The sequence below is a fragment of the Tyto alba genome, unplaced genomic scaffold, assembly GCF_018691265.1.
Source record: "Tyto alba isolate M040663 unplaced genomic scaffold, T.alba_DEE_v4.0 Super-Scaffold_22, whole genome shotgun sequence".
NCBI lineage: Eukaryota > Metazoa > Chordata > Aves > Strigiformes > Tytonidae > Tyto > Tyto alba.
The window spans coordinates 21,248,770-21,270,075 of NW_024881296.1; the positions used below are offsets into that span (position 1 = coordinate 21,248,770).

The 21,306-nt window shown below is 43.2% G+C and overlaps 2 protein-coding genes across 7 annotated transcripts in view; both read left to right on the top strand.

Annotated features, from left to right (window-relative positions):
• The window catches only part of PLEKHG1 (pleckstrin homology and RhoGEF domain containing G1), a 130,253-nt gene extending 122,785 nt beyond the window's left edge, over window positions 1-7,468 (top strand). For all 6 annotated transcript variants that reach the window (XM_042795971.1, XM_042795972.1, XM_033011633.2 and 3 more), the window contains 3 exons: window positions 643-756; window positions 1,573-3,247; window positions 4,208-7,468. In XM_042795971.1, the coding sequence (XP_042651905.1) occupies window positions 643-756; window positions 1,573-3,247; window positions 4,208-5,304 (2,886 nt within the window). In that variant the 3' untranslated portion in view covers window positions 5,305-7,468. The remainder of the gene's footprint in view (window positions 1-642; window positions 757-1,572; window positions 3,248-4,207) is intronic.
• A 202-nt stretch (window positions 7,469-7,670) lies between these two features.
• Window positions 7,671-21,306, top strand: part of MTHFD1L (methylenetetrahydrofolate dehydrogenase (NADP+ dependent) 1 like) — a 155,985-nt gene continuing 142,349 nt past the window's right edge. Inside the window, exons 1-7 of the mRNA XM_042795947.1 lie at window positions 7,671-7,863; window positions 9,086-9,170; window positions 12,770-12,820; window positions 12,898-12,951; window positions 15,103-15,227; window positions 15,729-15,829; window positions 16,733-16,857. Coding sequence (XP_042651881.1) covers window positions 7,724-7,863; window positions 9,086-9,170; window positions 12,770-12,820; window positions 12,898-12,951; window positions 15,103-15,227; window positions 15,729-15,829; window positions 16,733-16,857 — 681 coding nt within the window. The 5' untranslated portion in view covers window positions 7,671-7,723. The remainder of the gene's footprint in view (window positions 7,864-9,085; window positions 9,171-12,769; window positions 12,821-12,897; window positions 12,952-15,102; window positions 15,228-15,728; window positions 15,830-16,732; window positions 16,858-21,306) is intronic.

Sequence of the window (21,306 nt, forward strand, 5' to 3'; positions counted from 1 at the left end):
TAATGCATACTAGTACCTTAGTGTTTAATCCTAGGTGTGGCAACAATACTTTCTCAGATTCCCCCTGTTTCCACCATGAATGCCCTTCACTCTGAGTTAATTTGGACACTGCCCAACACGTAACCTTCTGGCCTTCTGTTTGTTGGGGGGTTTTTTGTTTGTTTGTTTTTCTGGGAATATGGATGACACCATATTTTTTTTAGTTTAGACCTCTTTCTGGTTTCAAGACTGCAAGTGATAGTGACACTATCTACTCTCCTTTTTAAAACAAAAAAAAAACTTTGAAAATTGGATTTTTATGTGACTACCTTCTGCTATTATAACCTTGGCTGTGAGACAAAGCCCTTTCCCTTGTGCAATTTCTATGTATTCTTTTACATCTATATTTTATACACAGGTTCTGCTTTTGACCCCTTTTGACAAGTTGTATGGACTGATATAAATGTAATTGGGCTATTGTAAAGAAAGTTTTCTAGGCTCTGGATCATTCTTGTGACAGTGCTCTGACTACTCATGAGCATTTTGTCCTCTCAGTGTGGATACCTGGCCTGTTCTAGGCTGCTAGTAATTCTTCTGAACAAGACTGTACAAAGAACTGTAGATTTTATTACCCCTCCCTTCCTCTTACCCTTTAAATCACAGGGAGTGCAGCAAAACTCACTACAGAAATCTAAAGGGGGAAGAAAAAGACTGAATAGTCAAGCTGCTGAAAATGTTGAAAAACGGAGGAGTGTTAATCTCAAGTCTGAAACGCAGGTATATATGGGGTTTTTTACTTCTATTTTGCTATGCATCATAGATATGGCAAAGAAATCTGTGTTTTTCCTAGGTAGATAGATAAGTCCTCTTCTGTTTATGTCATGTATTAATATTCTTATAATTGAAATATTTATCTGTATGATGAAAGGCTATTCTTTTTGGCGCAGGGAAAAGAAACAGTTAACCAAACCAATCAGCGTTAACTTAAGCCAAAAGGAATTATCTTTCTCTCTTTTTCCCAGCTCCTGGCTATGAACATCTACAGCATCCTTCACATTAGCATTGGCAGGCGTGTGGTCTTGCTGTAAATTAGATCTGCTAGCGGAGCTGGATGAAAATTTACTCCAAAAGGAAAATGAAATTTCTAGTGGCATGTGCTAGAGAGCATAACATACCTTTCTGCTAGGTTTATAGGCAATGGGAAAGGGAGGAGAACAAAATTGTTGGCACAAACCCAGAGTCAGATTAGCTTAATCCAACTGTGAAGCTGCAGAGTTAGCATAAAAGCTTTAATCTAACTTCTGCCAAACAAATTTGCCTTTAATTACTCATGCGTTAACATAAGCCACTGTCTTGTATTTGAATTAAGGTGTTATTAAATGCCAAGCGTGAACACTGAGCCATGGTAAGGATTAGGAGGCAAAGCAGTCTGGTGTTGGACTCTTCACAAGGAGCCTCCTCGCCCTGCCCAGCTCCACCTGACTCCGTGCTGTGGGATGCGCTGGTGCTGTGGCAGTTCTGTGAATTGGAGGGAATCGCTGTATTACTACAGGGGATAGACTAATGTTACTTGTGTATTTCAAATCTCCACAGAGCTCCAAGGACCCGTCAGATGAAGAGTCAACCCAGTTGAATAGTGATCTTCCATTTTCCTGCACAGCTGGACGGCCACAGTCACCTAGACAATTCAGCACACCCCAGAGCAACTCACTAATCATGAATATCCTGGGGGGAAGTGCCTCTGTCAGAAACATCTGGACTGACCATCAGATCAGACAGGCATTGTTTCCCAGCCGGCGCCCACCTTATGAGAATGAAGATGACGAAGACGATTATCAGATGTTTGTACCATCAGTGTCGACGTCCAATGCTAGTTCAGCTGTGGGTGGAGAAAGGAGGGGTTCTTCTGGGCGTCCCTGCAGCTGGCACTTGGGGGTCGCGCATCAGAACGAGACTTCCAGCCCCACTCGTCACAAAATTGTTAGGCGGGCCAGTAGTGCTGGTGAAAGTAACACGTGTCCAGCCAGCACAAGGTATAAAATAGGGGAGCGTGGTTCTCGAAGGGAAGTGAAGAGAGCAGAGGTGAGCAATATCAGTGCATATCCCGAATCTTTGGAGGAGCTGACCATCGATGATATCGAACATGTTTATGATAATATAAGCTATGAAGACTTAAAGCTAATGGGTCTGACAAGAAGGGAGGAGATAGACCGTGGTCCCCAGAGGTCTGCTAGAGACTCTCTCTACGAGGCCGAAAGTAAACGCAGCTTAGATTCACCTTCCAAAAAGAGGACAGCAAATCAAAACAGGGCCTCCATTCGGGCTAGTAGGGATGAGATACTACTCAGTAGAGAAGCACCTACTTCAAGTTTGGATGAGCTCAGGATCGTTGAAGACAACATCTATGACACCATAGTGCTTCCAGAAACACCGCTATTGAATTTTAAATGTGATCCTTCAAAATGCTCTAGAAGGAGGAGTTTTCTGGGCCTGGAAAAAGACTTTGCATGTTGTGACAGTCTACGGCAGTTTGTTTCAGAAGAGAGTCTTCAGTTCAGTGAAGATGAAAGTCCTTACCATCGCGCTCCTGTCGACAATGACTATTTGAGCTTAGTAGATAGCTCCTCCAACTCAGATTCACTGTCCCATAAGTCTGCAGCAGATAAACTCTCAGAGGAAGTAGACGAGATTTGGAATGACCTGGAGAACTACATAAAGAAGAATGAGGAAAAGACAAGGGACAGACTCCTTGCAGCCTTTCCTGTTTGTAAGGATGATATGCAGGAAAGACTGCATGCTGGTAGTACACCTGAACTGAGTAAAGATGTAGAGCACTCACTGTCTACTCTCTCTCTGCCAGAAACTCCTGTTTTCCCTAAAACTGTGAAGCCCAGGGCTGCTACCATAAGTGAGGCTAATCTCAGGCTTGAAGACACTACACCATGCAAGGAGAACTCTTTCATAAGTCTGAACAGGTCTTCCTTCTCCAGTGAGATGCCTTTTGTAGATAGCCCATACGAATCCGCCAACAGTGTTCTGTCCAATGTACATGCAGAGGGTATGGAAAATGACTTGGCTGTTGTGGATAAAACAAAGAACAAAGTTTTTATGATGGCCAGACAATATAGTCAAAAAATTAAGAAGGCTAACCAGCTTTTGAAAGTTAAAAGTCCAGAGCAGGAACAGCCAGCTAGCAGACAACAGAAACTGAAACACAAAGACCTTGCTGCTATCCTGGAGGAGAAGAAACAAGGGGGTCCTGCTATTGGTATGTTAAAAATATTTCTAACCGAATACATTTCTTTAGTAACTTTAAGTGAAATTTGTGTACTGAACTGAAAGATGACACATTCTCCCCACCTTGTTAGTTGAGTATCAGTATTGTATTTTCTGTTTTACAACTGAAATGAGTTCTCTGTGGCTGCTTCTAACATGAATAGTGCTTTATATCTCAATTCTTGTTGTTACTTGATAAAATTAGGAAGAATAGTGGGTAGTGTCAGGAAAGATGAATTCAGCTGAGATTGGAAATAGAAATCATGCCTGAAGCACTATTGGCCTCTTTACAGAAAAGCAGTTCCTTTAATAGTGTGATCTTCAGAGTTTGACTTAAAAAGGTTTCTTTTCAGGTCGGTTCACCTCCTAACAAGTCATGTACATTTGCTCAGGTATCATCTACATCATGCCTATAAGCATAAGCAATGGGGTCAGATAAGAAAGAGCTGGGGGTCGTGCTCTATCTAATGATAATGCAAAGTCATGGATATGCAACAGCTTTGGAACTACTTTTGTCCATGGTCAGTTGGAACAAATTGAAGATGTGGAGCCAGCAGCCTCCACGCATTAGAGCAACATTCTTGCCTTCTAGTGGTATTTATAAAAGTCTCTAAATATCTTACTTACCATGCCATTTTCAGAATGTTCTTTTCTATTTTAACACAAAACAAGCAGCGTATTATTGGAACTGTGTGCTACATTGTGTCCTGCATGACTGTTTGTTGTTTTAATGTATTTTATGCTTCTTTTTCTCGTTACAATGTACCGAATCCCAATGCTAGTTTCTTCCAGCCTCCCTTGTTTCATGTTACTTTGTTGAGGCTGAAGATATTGACACAGCTGTAAACTTTTCTCTTGACCAATACAAAGCATTTTGAGCTTTTTAAGTTTTCACAGGACTCATTTGGATGGATTGCTTGCATCTGCAAAGTTAATTCTCTCTCCTTTCTAGGTGCCAGAATAGCAGAATATTCCCAGCTTTATGACCAAATCGTCTTTAGAGAAAGTTCACCTAAGGTCCAAAAAGAAGCCTGGGCCACTCCTCAGGAACCATCAGCTGGGAGGTTTTCCACGCCTGTGGCTGCATCTCCTCCCTGTTCCCAGGCTGCCAGTGAATGCTCAAGAGCAGAAGATTGGCTTTTGCATTCTACGTACAGTAACGGCGAGCTGGCTGACTTCTCTCCATGGTCTGAATCCCAAGACTCAAAGTCCAAGAGCTCGTATACAGAAGCTGGTACAAAAAGCAACTCAAGGCAGTTGCCGTCAGCTGGCTCAGTACCTTCCCTTCAGATTTCTAACCGTTTGCATGTCCCGGCGCAGAGGTGGAGCGCCATTATAAGCCAACCGAACAAAGAAAATTTACATCAAGATCACATCTATAACTCCCTCGGGAGAAGAGTAAGCAATGTAAAACCGCAGGCATACAGCAGGTCACAGTCATCTTCCTCAATTCTGGTCAACAGGTCTGGAGAATCAATCGTATATCCTAATGAAATGGACAAGAAAAAGCTCCATTCGAACAGGACCTTCAGATTCAACAGCCATCAAACACCCGGTATTGCCCCCGGATGTACAGGGCCTGATATGAGAAAGCAGATCCCTGAAAGCTGTTCAGATATGATTCTGCAGGATTCTCAAAAGGTCCTGAGAGTGAACAGGGGCTCCCCTCTGACGGCACAGATGGCCACTCAGAACTATCTTTCGAATTTCAAAGATACTGAAGAAGAAGGGGATGATGACGACTATGTTGAAATAAAGTCTGAAGATGAGGGATCTGACTTGGAGACTTCTCAGAACCAAACAAGGAAATCGGATCCTAAATTGCGTAATGCAGACGCTGCTCCTGAAACACTCTGCGGCAAAACTGTCTCCTGTACTCCTGCAAAGTCTGCCGGCAGCAAACACGCACTTACCCCGTATCTGACTGCATACAGTGATTCAGATAAACTGAACGACTACCTGTGGAGAGTACCGTCTCCTAATCAGCAGAATATTGTCCAGTCTTTAAGGGAAAAGTTTCAGTGTCTCAGTTCAAGTAGCTTTGCTTGATGCTTTCAGTAATTTCTAGCTGTACTGCCTTATCATGACAGAGTATATATTAGGACAATCAGTACTGGCATTATGTATTTCCATAATATTACACAATCAGGCATTGTATCACAGTAATGTTGTACATAGATGTGAAATGTATCTTTTTTTTTTAAATGGTTTAGAATTCAGGAAGTGAAAAAGGCCACGTGCGCACTGTCTGGTGTCTCGCTCCATAGTGCAGGTGGACTTCTCATCTCCTATTTAATCTCTGCATCTCTTCCCTTGTTAGGTGTGATACCCTTCGGTTCTTACCATCGAACCAGATGTGGTACCATTTGACTCTTAAACCATTTTATCCTGTGAAAACCTTAGTATTTGGACTTCTGAGTTGGTGACCAGTGTCCTGTGTCCAAAATACCCACGTGATTACTCTGGTTACATCTGAGAGCATTTAGCTGAGCCGCTACTCCCGTGACTGTGCAGATTTCTGATCAGGGTTCTGGTAATTACACCAACATGCTACGTGTGTGATTGCACATAACTTTTTGCACGTTACTTTTCATCAGACAGATTCCAAGTCTGTGGGACCAATGCATACACTACATGACTTTAGAACAGGCTTCTTACGTTTTAAACAAAATCTACTTCTAGTGCTTGTGAGGGATGCCAGACTGATAGCTCTGTGTCTGAAGCCTTTCCTACTTTCTGTAACTGCATAGTAGGCAGAGGATGGGCAGTGGCAGCTCTCTGTGAACCTGTGGATGTGATGCAGTCCCTTCCTGGAGGGTGTTTTGGGCAGTAGAAGGAGAGCTCTGCTGCTTGAGAAGATGGCTAGGCCAGCTTTGGTACCTCCAGTGATGGTTTGGCATTTGTGACGTTCAGGCAAAATTTGAGTATCTTGTGGCTTAGAGCCCAGCAGCTGAAAGCTGCTATGTGTGAGTTTGTGAAGTAGCTGTATTTTATATGGAGTGGCCTTCAGGGCATTTGTTTGGGCCCTGAAGTCAGTAACCCTGAGAGAATGAGGCTTGGCCAGATGCTGGGGTGAAATATTAATCATGGGGCACGTTGGGCCCATTGGGTGGTTCAGCAATACTGCCCGTTGAATTGACAAGCTGCCTTCCCCTGGAATGTGTCTCCTGTAGTAGGAAGTGACCCTCCCTGGCAGACAGAGGTAAAATATGTATTTTCTAAACCAGCCAGGGCTTACTCTAATCCAATTATGTACAATAAAAGTAGCTTAAAAAAAAAAAAAAAAAAAGGAGAATACATTCCATTCTTTTGCAAATAATGTGTAGAATAAAAGCTGCCATTTAGAACAAGAACAGGCTTTCCGATGTGATGCACACTTATACCCCTTTGCTATCTTCATTGCACAGCTTTGTATTCTGTTACTTGAAAACATAAGAGAAAGCCTGAATATGTCTACACTGATCATCTTGTGTGACTGTTGTTCTTTTTAGGTGCTTAAAATCTTCAGATTACGTGGGTAAAGCCAGTACTGAGTTAAACATACTGATAAATAAAGGAGTTTCACTGAAATACTATTTTTACTAACCATGTATCGCTCCCTTCAGCTATCGAGCTCTGTACTTCCAGAATGACTATTTACTACATTGGTTACCATGAGGAAAACTGAAGTTATCAGTGTACAGCTAATTACCTGTAGACTAAGATTTAAGGACTTGAATTTGTTAGAATGGATTAAATTATTTACTGCATGTATCTCGCATTGGCTAGGAATTGTTATTTTGAGGGCTGGTTGGTCATGGTACTCACTAGCTCGTACCACAGGGATACTTGTTACAGTCAGCACATCCACTGTGATAGGACCTGCATCTATCTAGTAAAATCTGACTGAGAAATAATGTTGTACATATTTAAGATGCCGAAGTGTAGCAGAGCCCGTATTTATTTAATATAGCTTGTAAAGTATTGTAAATATGAATAGAAGTTAAATCTGTGCTTTACCTGCGCACGTCTAGATTTGTTTAAACGGCTAGGGGGATGTGGTTTAACTCGCATCTCATGCAATCAGTGAAGTTGGGAAGGGGAAAAAAAAAAAAAAAAAAAAAAAAGAGAAAACAGAACAAAAACAAAACAGAAAAAAAGGGACTTCTAATAGCGTGTAACTTCTCCCAGGGACCATTTCATACTATTTTTAATAAACGTTGAGTATGCAAAAGCTTTGGCGTTCCGTTCATGGGGGGCGAGGGGAGGAGGGAGGTGGTGCTTTCTGTCGGTCGCAGGTGATGTTTGGGGGTGGGTTTTCTTTTTTTCTTTTTTTTTTTTTTTTTTTTCTTTTTTCTTTTTTTTTTCCTTCCCCTCGCGGGCAGGCGGAAGCGAACGGGGCGGAGCGGCGGGGGCGGCCCGGGGGCGGCGCTCCCCGGCTCCCCTCGCCCGGCTCCCGGCCCCGCCGCAGCCGCATCCCGCCGGAGCGATGAGGCCCGCGGCGCTGCGGCGCTGCCTGGCCCCGGGGCTGCTCCCGGCGAGCCGGGGGCCCAGCGGGCCGGTGCGGCCGAGCCGGGGGCTGAGCGGGCCGGTGCCGGGGGGGGGCGGCGCGGCGGCGGCGGCGGCGCGGTAAGAGGCGGCGCACGTGGGGATCCGGCGCCGGCTGATGCAACCGCGTGTGTGTGTGTGTGTAGGGGGGGGGGTGGTAAAGGGGGATTTTGAGGGGAGGGGGGGTTCCTCCACAGGTGCGTCGGGTTGGCTTTTTGGGGGGGAGGTGGGGTGGTGTGTGATGAGCCGCTGGGGAGCGGAGGCGACCTCGTGGTAAAATGTCGTGCGTCGTGTCCCCCCACCCCCCCGCAGCCACCGCTGGGTTTTTTTTGCCGTGGCTTTTTGCCGTTTTTTTTTTTTTTTTTTTTTTTTTTTTGCGAGCGGAGCGGGAGTTACGCGACGGTGGTTCAGGTGAGGCTGCGCGTGGACGTGTGCCTGGAAAACGTGTGTCGTGGCAACCCCCTCTCACCCCCCATTTAACTTTAGCTAGGACAGTGTCTGCCACGGCACTGACCTGCATCGGCTTCTGCAAGGTGGGGCGGGGGGGGGATGAGATAGCAAAAACCCACTCTGGGCTGCGTTTTCCTCTGTTAGTCTGCTGTGGGAGACAGACATACAGACATCTTTCAGGGGGTCTCCTCTTTCCTTGCTGGGTAAGTAGCATCAGCATGTGCAGAAGGTAACAGAGGAGAGCCAGCGGCCACTTATCCCAAAAATTTTTCCAGAAGGCATTCCCAGTGCCTGGCTGACACTGTTTTTTGTTTGTTTTTTTTTTTTTTTTCCAAGAAGCAGGGCAGCAAACAGAGCTCCTCTGTCTCCCAGCTGCCCGCAGTTTTGAATCGCATCCATGAAAAGTGCCAACGTTGCTGCTGGTGCTGCCTGGGTTAAGCTGGAGCAGCCCCAAGTGTAAAAGCCTCTGCTTCTGTCACCACCTGGGCCTGGGGTGTGGGAACGAAGGATCCACCGGAGCCGAGGACTGGGGGGGGTGGTTCCCTGCTGCGCGTCCCGCGGTGGGGCTGGACAAGCCTTCTCATGAAATAGCATAGGCTAGCTATAAAGTGTTGGGCATGTTGGAGCAGTGACGCACGTAGCTGTAAAACAAAGGTATTTTGGTCTCTGAAGGTTTTCTGTACAGGCCTGCAGAATGCCAGCCTTCATCGTTTACATCCATAAGTCATTTTGGTGATTAAAAGCATATGCACCTAAGCATTTATTCCATATTGCTGACTGAGGTAGATTTCTGCTGACTGATGTTAGGAAGATTTATTTTGCTAAAGATTTGCCTGTTATTACTGTGTTGCAGCAAAATCACCGAGAATGCAAAGAAATCCTTGGCCTCTCTTAAGAGAGAAAACCCTCGGCTTGAGCCAACGCTTGCCATTATTCAGGTAAAGTATGTCTGTTTGCTCGCTGGCTGCGAGAGATCCCCTTCAGTACCATTGCTTGTCTGAAACTTCAGAACCACACCATGCAAAAAGTAATTTTTATTTAAGCAAAGCGATAGGAGGAGGTGATCCTACCAGACTGTAGATTGAGGGAGGAATCTCAGTCTCACAAGCTCTTCACCAGGCCTGAAACAGCCACAACAAAATTCAGGCTATGGGAAGGGTTTGCAAAGAAAGGGAACGATTTCAGCCCTTCCTCCCTTTGTTAACAGTCTTCCCCGTTGTAAGTACAGATCTCCTTTTCTCAGAGGTTGTCGAAGTTGATTGACGTACTTAAGTTAAAGCAGTTGTTCTCAACCTTTATTTAGCTTGAAGGAAGCTTTTGTTGCAGTCCTGAAAAAAGTGTTTACATGCCTGAAAATGTGGCCTCCCTTTGCCTTCCACCCCTGAAATAATATCGCCATGGTTAAGGAAAGACCCTGCTGCTTCCTGCCAACCTTGTTGCCTTTGTGCAGCTGTAGCTTATGGCTGCATTACTACTGTCCTAAGGAGAGGGAAACCACACTGAAAAGTCCCAGTGAGCTCAAAGGGGCTCGTGTGAAATAAGTGCTCTGTGTAAAATGTCAGTATCCTTTAGAAGTAGCAGCACTTTCTGAGGTGAAGCAATCTCATAGTAGTTGAGAGCTGTTGTATTACTAACCTGTGAAGAGCTTCCCTTCCCATCCCACTGGCACTGCTATCTTTGAAATAAGCAAACTAACTCAGAGATGGGGATTGCTTTTCCTGAAAATTTGGGATGTTCCTTTTCAGATTTCATCAGCTTTTGGGCCAACAAACTGGGGATGTTTGTCATTCAGAGTGGGACCCAGAGCTGTGCAGTCAGAAACGTTCTTGTCCTGTTTCCTAGGATGGTCCTGTTGGTTCTGAGTTGGCACACACTGAATCTTTGATCCAGTAGTTTTTAATTTTCAAATCTAACTATAAATATTTTTTAAATAGTACTAGTGAATCTAAGAAATGATGCACCAACTTTATTTCAGTAGATCTTCTAGAGAGGCTGAGTGAACAAGCTTTCCCTAGGTAATTGCTGTTAGTGTTTTCAAATAGCCCTCTAAGGCTGTAAGTTTAAGGATTGCTGGAAAAGCAATGATTTGTCCTCTCAGCAACGTGTTGTTTCTCACCCCTGTCTTGTCTACATCCAGTTGCACTGTCAGCTGGATTGATCCACTGTGGGCTGGAGGCATCTGGGGCTGTTTCTGTTCAGCCACACCAGGTCCTGAGTCTGGTTTTCTGCAGGGCCACATGAGTGTTTTATTCTGGCACCTGGGAAAGGACATTATTAGGGTAGGAGGGAGAGGTTCCCACTCACTTGCAGTATAATTTGGGATGCATCTACATCAGTGTTTTGGTTTGGGTCATGGTTGTGCTTTAAATTAATGTCCCTTTTGTCCCCATTTACCTCACTTGGTTTGCATCATGAGATGGATGTAGAGGCATATGGATCCTTCTGGATGAAATTCACCCAAACAATGTCCTTCAGCTGTCAGTTGCTCTATCTAGTTCATTTGTAAGGACTGCAGCAGAACTCATTTTAGATGTGTATTTGTTGGTACAAAGACTTGTTTTAGTCTATGAATGCTCTTGTGGTGCACTGCTTTACTGGGTAATGTGGGCAGAGCATTAAGATTCATCCTGCTCTCCACGTGCTGCATTGCACCCAGAGGAGCACAGGGAGGGCAATGAAATCATCTCCTTTGCCAGTCGCTTCGGGGAGTAACAGCAGTTGGCATAATGTGACACCACCTTTGCAGCAGTACTGGGAATGAGGAGTTGCAGACAGCCCGCTCTTGAATGGTTTTAGACGTGTTCTTTTCCTCTCAAGCCATCTGAACCTGAACTGATACCGAGATTGATACGTGGATGTGCTTACTATGTGTTGAACCTTGGCTGGAGCTGTGCAACAGCAAAAAATGATTGGTGGCTGCTTCTTACTTTTATTGAAGCTGAAACCTAATATATAGCAGCAGAATCCTTCTTAGCAGTGGAGCTATTGCCCTGCAAAGCTCGGTGAAGCACTGCCAGCTCCCCTGCACCCCCTGCCCTGCCCACATCCTGAGCTCTGGCCTCGCCTGTGCTGCTCCATGGGTTGTGATGGGAACCAGTTCAGGGCAAGGACCTTCTGTGCTTCCATGAAGTGAGCGCTCACCAGCTGGTGCCGCAGGGGCAGGCATGTTATGGAGGACACCACAGTACCACCAGTCGCTCCATCCCAGTTAAACCTCTCGAGCAGTCCTGGTGTGTATGTGTCAGTGTGGGGATACAGTTCCACGTCTACTGGCAGAGGGAAGCAGCTGCTGAGCTGTCATTAGGCCTGTCTCTTCTTCCCTCACTGCTGTGTGAGCTCCACATGTGTTCTCAACGAAGCAGCCTTTGTGCTGCCCCTTGCCCCCAGCTGCCAGATTTGGGTAGTGGGAGACTGGTAGTGTGGCACCAGGGATGCAGGCAGTGCTGGGGGATGGAGGCCAAGCCCTCATTCCCTCTCGGGAGCTGCCTCTCTCCACAGAGCCTGTCCTTTTAAATGCTCTTTTTTTTTTTTTTTTATTGTCAACAGTCTTGAACCATTTGGGATTAACAGGTTGGTAAATTGTTGTAGGCTTGAACCCAAATCATTTTGGGTGATGCTAGTGACAGTCAAAGCCAGTGCTGACAGCTAACCACAGAGTGAGTGGCTCAACTCTGATGGGAAGTCACTGGCACTAAGTCTTGTGGAAAAAGCTATGTAGAATGTGTTCATCAAATTGTAACGAACCCTTTTTATTTTGATCCTGTTTTCTGGGTTGGAAGATAGGTTTTATATATAGTCATATAGCTGTGAGAAGTGTTTTATTAATTTTGTCACAAAGCCACTAATATTTTTGAGTGTGGAACCCTCACTGACCTGTTGGTAAGAGGTTTCTAGTTTGGATATTGAATTCTCAGTTTTATTGTTGCACTATATTAAAATATTTGAAGAGCCTCCTAAGATTCAAGAGTAACTTGAAGAGTAAAATTTAGTGGTAATTATTACGATTAAATATTGTAATATATATGATGGATATATGTGTAGAGACCTCAGGGAAGAGGATTCCTGGGTGAGATGGTCTCCCAAGTAAATCTGCCCAGGAGATGCTTCTGTCCTAGCGCAGGTGTCTGCTGGCAATTGGGAGGAGCTGATAACTTCTCTTGCTTCTGTGTTGACAGAACTCTCTGTAATACATGATGATAATGATATACCTCTTTTTTGGTGGTCAGGCAAACCAGTGTTGTTAGATGATACAGAAACGCTGCAGGAAATACCTTTCTAGATGGTAAACTTAACCTTAAGGAAATTGCTACTCTTGTCTATAAAAACCAAGCTAATATCAGCACACGCTTAAACTAACCAATTGAAAAGAAATTTACTGCGTGGCCTTCTGCTTCTTTCTTAGAATTGCTAGGCTTTTTCTTTTTTGAATACCAGTAGACACAAAGATCCTCACTACATAGACCTGTGCATTAGTGCACTCACATTTTTAAATGTAAATTTACTATTTTAAAACTCAGTTTCTGTTTTGTTCCCTAAGGCACATAATGATCATTCGATTCAAGAAATAAACAAGAACATTGCCAAAGAGGTAAGCTTTACCCGATACACTTGTTATTAATCATGAGCTACTTGCCTCTGGTAACTACAAGTATTTTATTTTTGCAGGTTGGTCTACGTGTTATTCACATCTGTCTTCCTGAAGGCAGCAGCAAGGATGAGGTAACTGCAGTACCTGAAGGACTCTTCCTTTTTCACTTCCGTCGTAAACTTGTATTTATTGCTGACGGTCATTATCACTGTGACTGACCACTATTAACTCAAATTAGGGTTGGGACTGGCTTAGTTCAAGCAGTAAGTATTATCCCGCTATTGGCAAGTGTGGAGGAAAAAAGGGAATTAATGGACTTGTCTGCTGTGCCGAGCAAGCTGAGGCAGAATCAGCAGAGTAATTTTTTGTTTTTATCTCTGGTATTTAACTGAAGCATCCCCTCGTACCAGCACAGGTATCCCATCTCCCACAGTTGCTCTTGTCACTGTACTTGATTCTTGCCCAAGTTATTCAGGGAAATTAAAGATTAATTGATTTAGGGGGACGGTGTGTTAAATTTATTTGTATGTTTATTGATCTTGTAATGCTTAAAGTATGTATTAAAAAAAAATCATCCACGTCAAATCACTAGCGGGCTGAATTCTTACCTTGATGAAGGCATTAGGTTGGAGGCACAGCACTAGTACCAAGTATGTTTAAGTACAGCAAACCATATTAGTATACGTGGTCCTGAGGCATCTGAAAGTAAAATCACCAAAGGAATGTGTAGTAAAAGATGCCACTGTTCCCAGCTGGCCTTGGCGAGTTTGATAATCCTGTGGGCTTGTGGGTTTTGTGTACTGCTTTGTATTTGGTACATTTTTAAAGTGTTACTGGCTTGCAGTGTAATCTCAAGAACAGCTTTCAGATATGTTGAGAGGAACTTACTGTGAAGAATTTTAGGAGTCCAGTTTTGTGGATGGTGAATAGTCAGCTACCCATTTAAGGAGGATGAGCTTTTGAAATGAAGATTGAATACACTTTTCTGTTGGTAAATGTGTTTTATCTGCTGAGTAACATGGTAGGAAACAGGAAAAATATAGTGAGTATGCAGTAGTAGTTGCTGTTACTTTGAAGTAGTATCTTAGGAAGTGTCTGAGCTGTGTATGTAAAGAGAAAGGCAGGGTATTTTTGTTATTTGAAGAAATTTACTTTCAATAAAGTTCATAACGACCTGGTTGTTTCAGAGGTCAGCAAACTAATGAGGCATTTCCATACCAGTGATGTGCTTGTATAATCTTTGTTAACATGAAAGTGTCACATTCTCTTGGTTCAGAGTTGCAGGCGGTCTAACCCCTACCAAGTTCCCCTAGCTTAATGTTGATTGCATATCAAGTGTTTGGGCAATATAATCCACAATTATATTGAATAGTTCACATGAAACGCATTTTAGGAAGGCGTGGTATTAGCTAAGGACAAAAACTTTATACTAATTTTCTGTTGGATGTTAATCCAATTAAATTATACAGCTTTGGTGATTGCACGCTGATTTTAGTTATATGACAGAAAGATGTGCTCGCATGACGTTTCTCACCTGAGAAAACTTCAACATGTTTTATTCCATTGTATTCTTCCTGGTCACAGCAGAATAGCATAAATCACTATGGATCAGCATTGCACTGTAGAGGTGAAGCAATCAAGGGTAGGTAGTACAGTCTCGGATGTCAAATATGATCAGTTGTAAAACATCTGAACTTGCATCTGGTTCAGTACTTGAAATCCGTAAACTTGTGCAGTACCTTTTCAAAATAACAATCCTTCACAAGAGGACTGTCTGCAGTTAGGATCAGGGTGTTTTGAGAAGGAAAATTGGAAACAATATATGCTGGCTTGATAAAATTAATTTTATCTTGTATGATTGGTTTTCCCAGTGTCATAACTTTTTGTCCATGTTCTGTGTTGGGATGGATCCTATTCTGAACTATGTTTTAACCCAGGCTTCTTATTTCCAAAAGCATCTTTTGAAGTTGTTATGCAGTCGAGCTTTTGCTGAGATTTGAAACAGTGAAAGGCAAAATGCTTTTTGGCAGCATAATGTCATGTAGTATGTGTTGGCTTAGCAAAATGTTTAGCATAGTGCCAGGGTGGTTTAATTTGGTAAGCCATGGAAATATAAATCAAGGAAAGTAGGTTATTGCTTTTTCATTTACAAGTTGCAATAATATGTGAGAGAAGCAAAGGTGGCTGTAAGGTAGTTTCAAAATATAGGTTTTAGCCCCTTCTAATTAGATTCTTCTTCTGTCTGTTGTTTTGATCTTTAATACTTTTTATTAACTTCCTAGATTGTCAATGAAATCTTGAGACTTAATGAGGATCCCAATGTGCAGGGCCTTGCCCTTGACCTCCCAGAAAGCTTGTATAGCAGTAAGGTATTAAATGCTGTGAAACCAGAGAAGGATGTGGATGGGTAAGTGAGGCACTGAGAAATAATATTAGCAGAGTTAAGGCTGATGGCTCTGTAAAATCAATTTTCTCCTGTGGTTTTCATTAATGGATTCCTCAGTCAATGTGTCTGGCTGTGCTATTGAGCGGCGATAAAAGATGCTGCTGAATCAATGTAAAGTCTTGCTGAAGTCCTTTTGATCATTATCTTTTTAATCTTTATATACTGTATATTCAGGACATGGGGTCTTTTCAAAGAAATCAAAAGCATATTGTGGGCTTGTGTTAACTTGTTCTAATTTACAGATCCCTTTCTTGGCCTCTCATGAGGCCCAGTATTTGTCTAGCTGGGATGTGGGATGATACAAATTAGCCACAGTACATGACTATCAAAGGAGTCACTTTTATGAAATGTGTTTTGTTTTGGGATTAGCTGTTAGCCATGTTACAAGTGTTACTGAGGATTTATGTTGCTTAATGGTTTGTTTGTTGTTTTTTTTTTTTTTGCCATATTTTTCCACTGCAGATTATCTGATGTAAACCTAGGACGCTTGGTACGTGGTGATTCCTATGACTGTCTAGTTCCTCCTACAGCATGTGCTGTGATGGAGCTTCTTGAAGATTTAGGTGAGACCTTCTATCATAATTATTACATTAATTTTAGCCTAACTAATTTTCTCAGTTTTAGTCCTGATTGAGACACAAATATAATCCCACCTTGGTGTGTTTTCTAGTTTGTGTTGTTTTCCCACCCAACATATATTTGCCTTCTGCTAGTGAGGAACCTCAGTGAGATCTGAATGTAATATTTGCAAAAATGGGTCTTAGTCCTACAGATTTTAGAGATTAGGCAGGGACTACCTGCCATCAGAAGGTTTAATCTCACTGAAGCCACCTGAGACAACTGAGTCTTCAGAACTGAAAATACAAGCATCGCTTAGATATTTAACTTGACAATTTCAAATAGCGTGAAGAGTTGGAGAAGTCCAGGTCTGCCTGTAAATAACTGCTGAGCAAATCTTTTGGTTTGAGTTGTGTTGTGTAAACGCTAACACTGAAATGGAAGATTTAAACAAGTGGCTTTACAGTGTGTGAAGACACTGTTGGTTTAAGGCAGCGTTTCAGAAGTGGTCTCTTACAGTGATTTGTAATTGTTGAGACAAGGATTTCTGTAGCAGAACTGTAAACAGGAGGTCAAACATACTTAGCAACAAATATGAATGAAGGGACTTGTGCAAATAAAATACCAGCAAACCGGAAGACCAGTATTTGCTTACTAGAATTAGAGAGTTGCCAGGAAGCAACTTAAAACCTGCGGTTTGTGCTACAGCACAGGCTCCCAGAGAGCTGCCCGTGACGCCGCCGCGCAGGCGGTGCCGTGAGCGGCTTTCGGGGGGTGGCGGGGTGTGCTCTGGTGGTGGGCAGCCTGGTGAAATGGGGGGAGCTCAGGTGGACGCTCCAGCCCCGCGGCCTGGCGGGGCCTGGTGCTGGCGGCTTTGCAAACGACTTGCCTGCCTTTGTGTCACCCAGGTGGGAAGACGGTGCTGCTGGTGGGAGCCGGCGGGGCGGTGGGCGCCGTCTTGCAGTGCATGCTGCAGAGGGAGGGAGCGGCGACCCTGAGCTGCCCGTGGAGAGCCCCTCAGCTGCAGACCAAGGTGAGCGCTCTTCTGTCGGCCCCGTGCCCAGGGGGTTGTCCCGCATCCCCGTCGGCTGCCCGCCTGGCACTGCTCCGCTTCGCTGCCGCTCCGAGGGGGAGGCTCGTCGTTGCAGTCCCGAGCAGCACTGGGGCACTGGAGCTCGCTCTCAGCCACTGTGGGTTAGGATCTTCTCTGTTCTCCTTCCTGCTTGCTCAGAAATGGTGCTCGGGGAAAGAGGGGCCTCAACCAGAATATTACATATGTGGCAGCAGCTGCTATAACTTTGTTATTTTGCATCGATAGCTGTGAGAGAAAGAATTCAGGGGTACAGTTTAAAACAAATGTGTTAGGTCTCCCATTGTCTTTCCCTTGGTGCAAGAGAAAGGTGCCCGCTTTCTTCTAATTCTGTGATATAGTCATCTGTATTAAATTACTTTCACTGAATTTGTGTTTTAAAGGTTTGCAAATGCTGCCTCTTTTGGGACATGGAGGATCACTATCTTTGGAGAGAACTGTAAAAGGATTCAGGGAAATTCAGGAGCCTTAATCCAAAGGATTTAAGTTACATGGTCTTCTTGGTTGCTTTTTGCAGAGCTTTTAGCAACAACTTAGAAGTTGGCATGACTTCCTGTCAAACCTCCCAGTTTGTTCCTGAGTCCCAAATTTCATACAGTAATACAGCTGGGAATGTGTTGTCCTTTGGGCGTGTGCAGAGGGGTTCGGGTATTAGCCACAGAAGAGGTACACGTACTCCAGGGGCTGTTTGCAAGTTGCGATAGGGGTGAGGTGCAAGGGACAGCCCTTGTGCTCTGTTCGATAGCACATACCACAAGGTGGCAGCCAATTCAAAATTATAGTGTCAAACCTCTGGGTTTTGAAGGCAAGGACAGGAGGAGGAAATAAGTTTAAGCAGCTGTGATAGTTAGAAAGTTCTCTGGCAAACCTGTGTTTTCACAGCTGCGGATGTTTTTGTCATGTTTGACTCAGCTCTGTGCTTTAAGTGACTGATGGCACTTAGGAAACATATGCCTCTCAGAGATGGGAGCACCATGAACTTAATACTAGCCACGTCTCCTTCTTTAATTACTTCTCATTGCTTGGTGTTGTGCTAGAGGACTGCTTTGGGCTGGATGGGGTGTGTGACAGGGTGGCCAGAGGTGACTCCACTGGTTCACAGCAAAAGACTTGGACTGGGCCAGAGCTGCCTGTGCTATGCTGTTGATATGCTGGAGAGAGATCTGTTTCCTTCCATCCAGGTGCTTTCCCATAATCATGCTTTGCTTTTTGGCATTCCCTGTAGCTTACCTCTTGCAGCAGGTCACTGATGGAAAGCAGAATAGGAGGCCTAAGCAGGAGGCAGTCTGAGGCTTTGCACATCACTCTTCCCAAGTTCATTTTACCTTTTGGCAGTAAAGGAGTTTCTGCTTTGCTTGAAGGACTAATCAGCAGAGCGTGGGGGAAACCTACCTTCCTTCCTCCTCATCTGTAAGCCTGGAGCTGCGTGTGACCAGTAACCCTCAGAGCGCTGCTGAACCTGGCTGGATATAACTCTGTTATAGTTAACTCTAGCTCCTAGGTAAAATCCAATGCACACAGGGAAAACTATCCTGTTTCATATTCCCAGAAGTTGGAGAGTCAGAAACCAAGCACAGTTTTCCTATTGGACAACGAGGCACTGCTGTCTTGTGGCAACCGGTATTTGAAGTACAACATTGTTAGATAACACGATTATAGCTGATGATATGAATTTATTTTCTCTTGCTTGTTCAAAACTGATTAAGTAAAAACAGTTTCAAGAGAATAAACATTGTGAGCCTTTAGTTTTCTTAATTTGAATTTCAAGTAAGAAGATGTGTTAATCAGTGTTGAGATTTTTCCATGACTTGGAAGAATTAATTCATGTTTTGTTTTTACTGCACAACACACTAACTTTAGACATGGCCATATACTTTTTTTCCTTCCTCTGAATGTGATACCTCTACAGTAGCTGCTTGGGTGCTGTTGTTTGGAAGTATAACCTGTGGTAGCATAACAACTTTACTGATGAAGTGAAGGATGAACTTACAAAGGGTATGAACTTGTCATTGGATGGATTTATTTTGCAAGATATACCAGGAAAGGAAAAATTGAGGGTAGCTGTACCTTTTTTGTCTTAATCCATTGACCAGGCCCATTTGCACTGAAGCACTAATCCTGAATTTAATGGTGTAACACCTTTCTTATGTGGGTACTGCATTACCTTTGACTAGCTCTGCTGATTTGTTCTTCTTTTTAAAGGATGGCATAACAAGAAGTGTTTTCTTTAGAAATTCTATCGATTTAAATGAGACACACAACACTAAGGTTGTAGGGTTTTTTGGATCAGGTTTTGTATTTCTATGGACTTGTTATTGCTTCTTTTACTCATGCACTTTTGCAAAAATATTTTGAAAATGATCAAGAGGAAGGTATGTTTTAGTCCACCTTAGAAAAAGTCTAACAATGTAGAGGTATCTCTGCTACCAAATACCACCTACCATCTGACTTAGTGTCAGATTTAAAGCAAGTCTTTTCTGTCCTATGGCAGAAAAATGGAATAAAATAATTAATGGTACATTTTAATTTCCTTGCTTTGATCGGCATGAATAGTGGACATACTTTTCATGTTCTCTTCCCTCTCCACTTCATATTTTGTTAAGGTGAATAGATTACTAATTTATTTTTATTCCATTTTGGGTTTGCTTGACTTTAGTTATTAAAAATAATCACCATAGCACAGCTGAGCCATGTCCTTCCACATTCCTGATCTTCCTGGGTTTTCAAATCAGATCACAAATGAAAGCAAGCAGTGTATTTCAGAATGTTCTGGCACAATTGGCCTGAAGAAATGCTATTCTTTTTGCATTGATATGATGAATGTAAACTAAATTGTGAAGTAAGAGAAAAAGACTTCAGAATTTTGGTGGAAATAGGTAAGACTTTATCATTCTGTTAAGCTTTGTGTGGGTAAGTCTTCAAAGCACAGTCACTGCAGAGTGACTGAAGAATGACCTCGTGACATACTTTCAGGAACATCTCACTTGTTATTTAAAAATGGGGCTACCCAAAAGTCTATTCAGTGTTACAGGTGAAGAATGTGAACTGACATGCCTAATCCTTTATTATGTTAGAATTAGGCTTTCTAGTTTGAAAGGAAGTTATCAAACAGATTCAAATTGAAATACAGATTATTTTCTTGCCAAAACGTGGATATGACTTAGTACCTATGAGAAAATGGAATTTCATTTCAGTCATCTAAATTCAGTCAGTTATGATTTCAGCACACCAGCTTAAATGTAGTCTGTGTGTGAACCACATTGTGCCTGCTTTAAGAGAGATGCTGTACTACAATTTTGTTGTAAAATAACTGAAAATTGGTCTGTCTAGGTATAATTAGGAATGCAAAACTTGTTTGTAAAAGCCTGGTGGAGAAGTAGGAGAGGAGTTCAGCTGGAGTGCATGAATGGGAGGTACCTTTTCAGGTTGGATAAGAACCTCTTTTGGCCACAGTCCTCTTTCCCTTAGAGCCAACACTTAAGCTTCAGACTGTTAGACATCTCTTTGTCATTTACTGTCCTGTTTTTGCTGTCTTGATAAGACCAAGAGCCTTGGTACTGGTAGAAAAATACATTTTGTATTGTAAGCATGTAAGTAAGCAGGAGAGAATGTGAGATCAGGTATACAGATCCCATAAGAGGAGAGGAGGGGGGCTGCATGAGAGTTTTTAATCGTGATGCTGTAGATAAAGTGCTTCTGCTTCAACTTTTCATATGTTGTCTCTATTCCTCGCAATTTGAAATTTATCTCTCTGTCTGTGAGCTAGAGGAACAGTTGCTAAAGCATGCATCATAGCGGTAGGCTTGAGCCTGCAGTAGAGATGTGGCCCTAATTTTCACATGCAGTGTATAGGGCAAGTGCTTTCGGGCCGATGTGGTAGGGAATGGGCTGTTGATGTCTGGGCAAGAAGATGGTAGTGGGGAGCTGGTTGCTGCAGCTCATCGCTGAAGACCGTGGCCAGAGCAGGAGGAATCTGATCAGGCCACGCATGGTCATCCCGCTGGGTTGCCAGTGATTTGCAAACCTTGAGCCTCTCGAGGTAGGGATGGAGCTGGAAGAAATCACGTGAGGAGAACGTGCCTGAGTGGAAAAAGTACCTGAAACTAATCAATGACATAAAAAATTTTCAAAATTTCAGAAAGTAATTAGAATTGCTGTGATTGAAGTGGAACCTGATCTGTAAACTGATGTGTAAAATGTTTTTTTTTCACAAGGAAAGTTGTGAAAAAACTTTGAATCAGGTTCCTATTCCTTATCCCCTCTTAAAATTTAGCTGGCCTGACTTCATACCCAGGAAACTCAGGGCTTCTACCTTTCAAATATTAATTTCAAATATTTTTTTCTTTGATCATGTGTTTAAAAATGGCTTTTGTAGCAATCAGCTTTAACTAC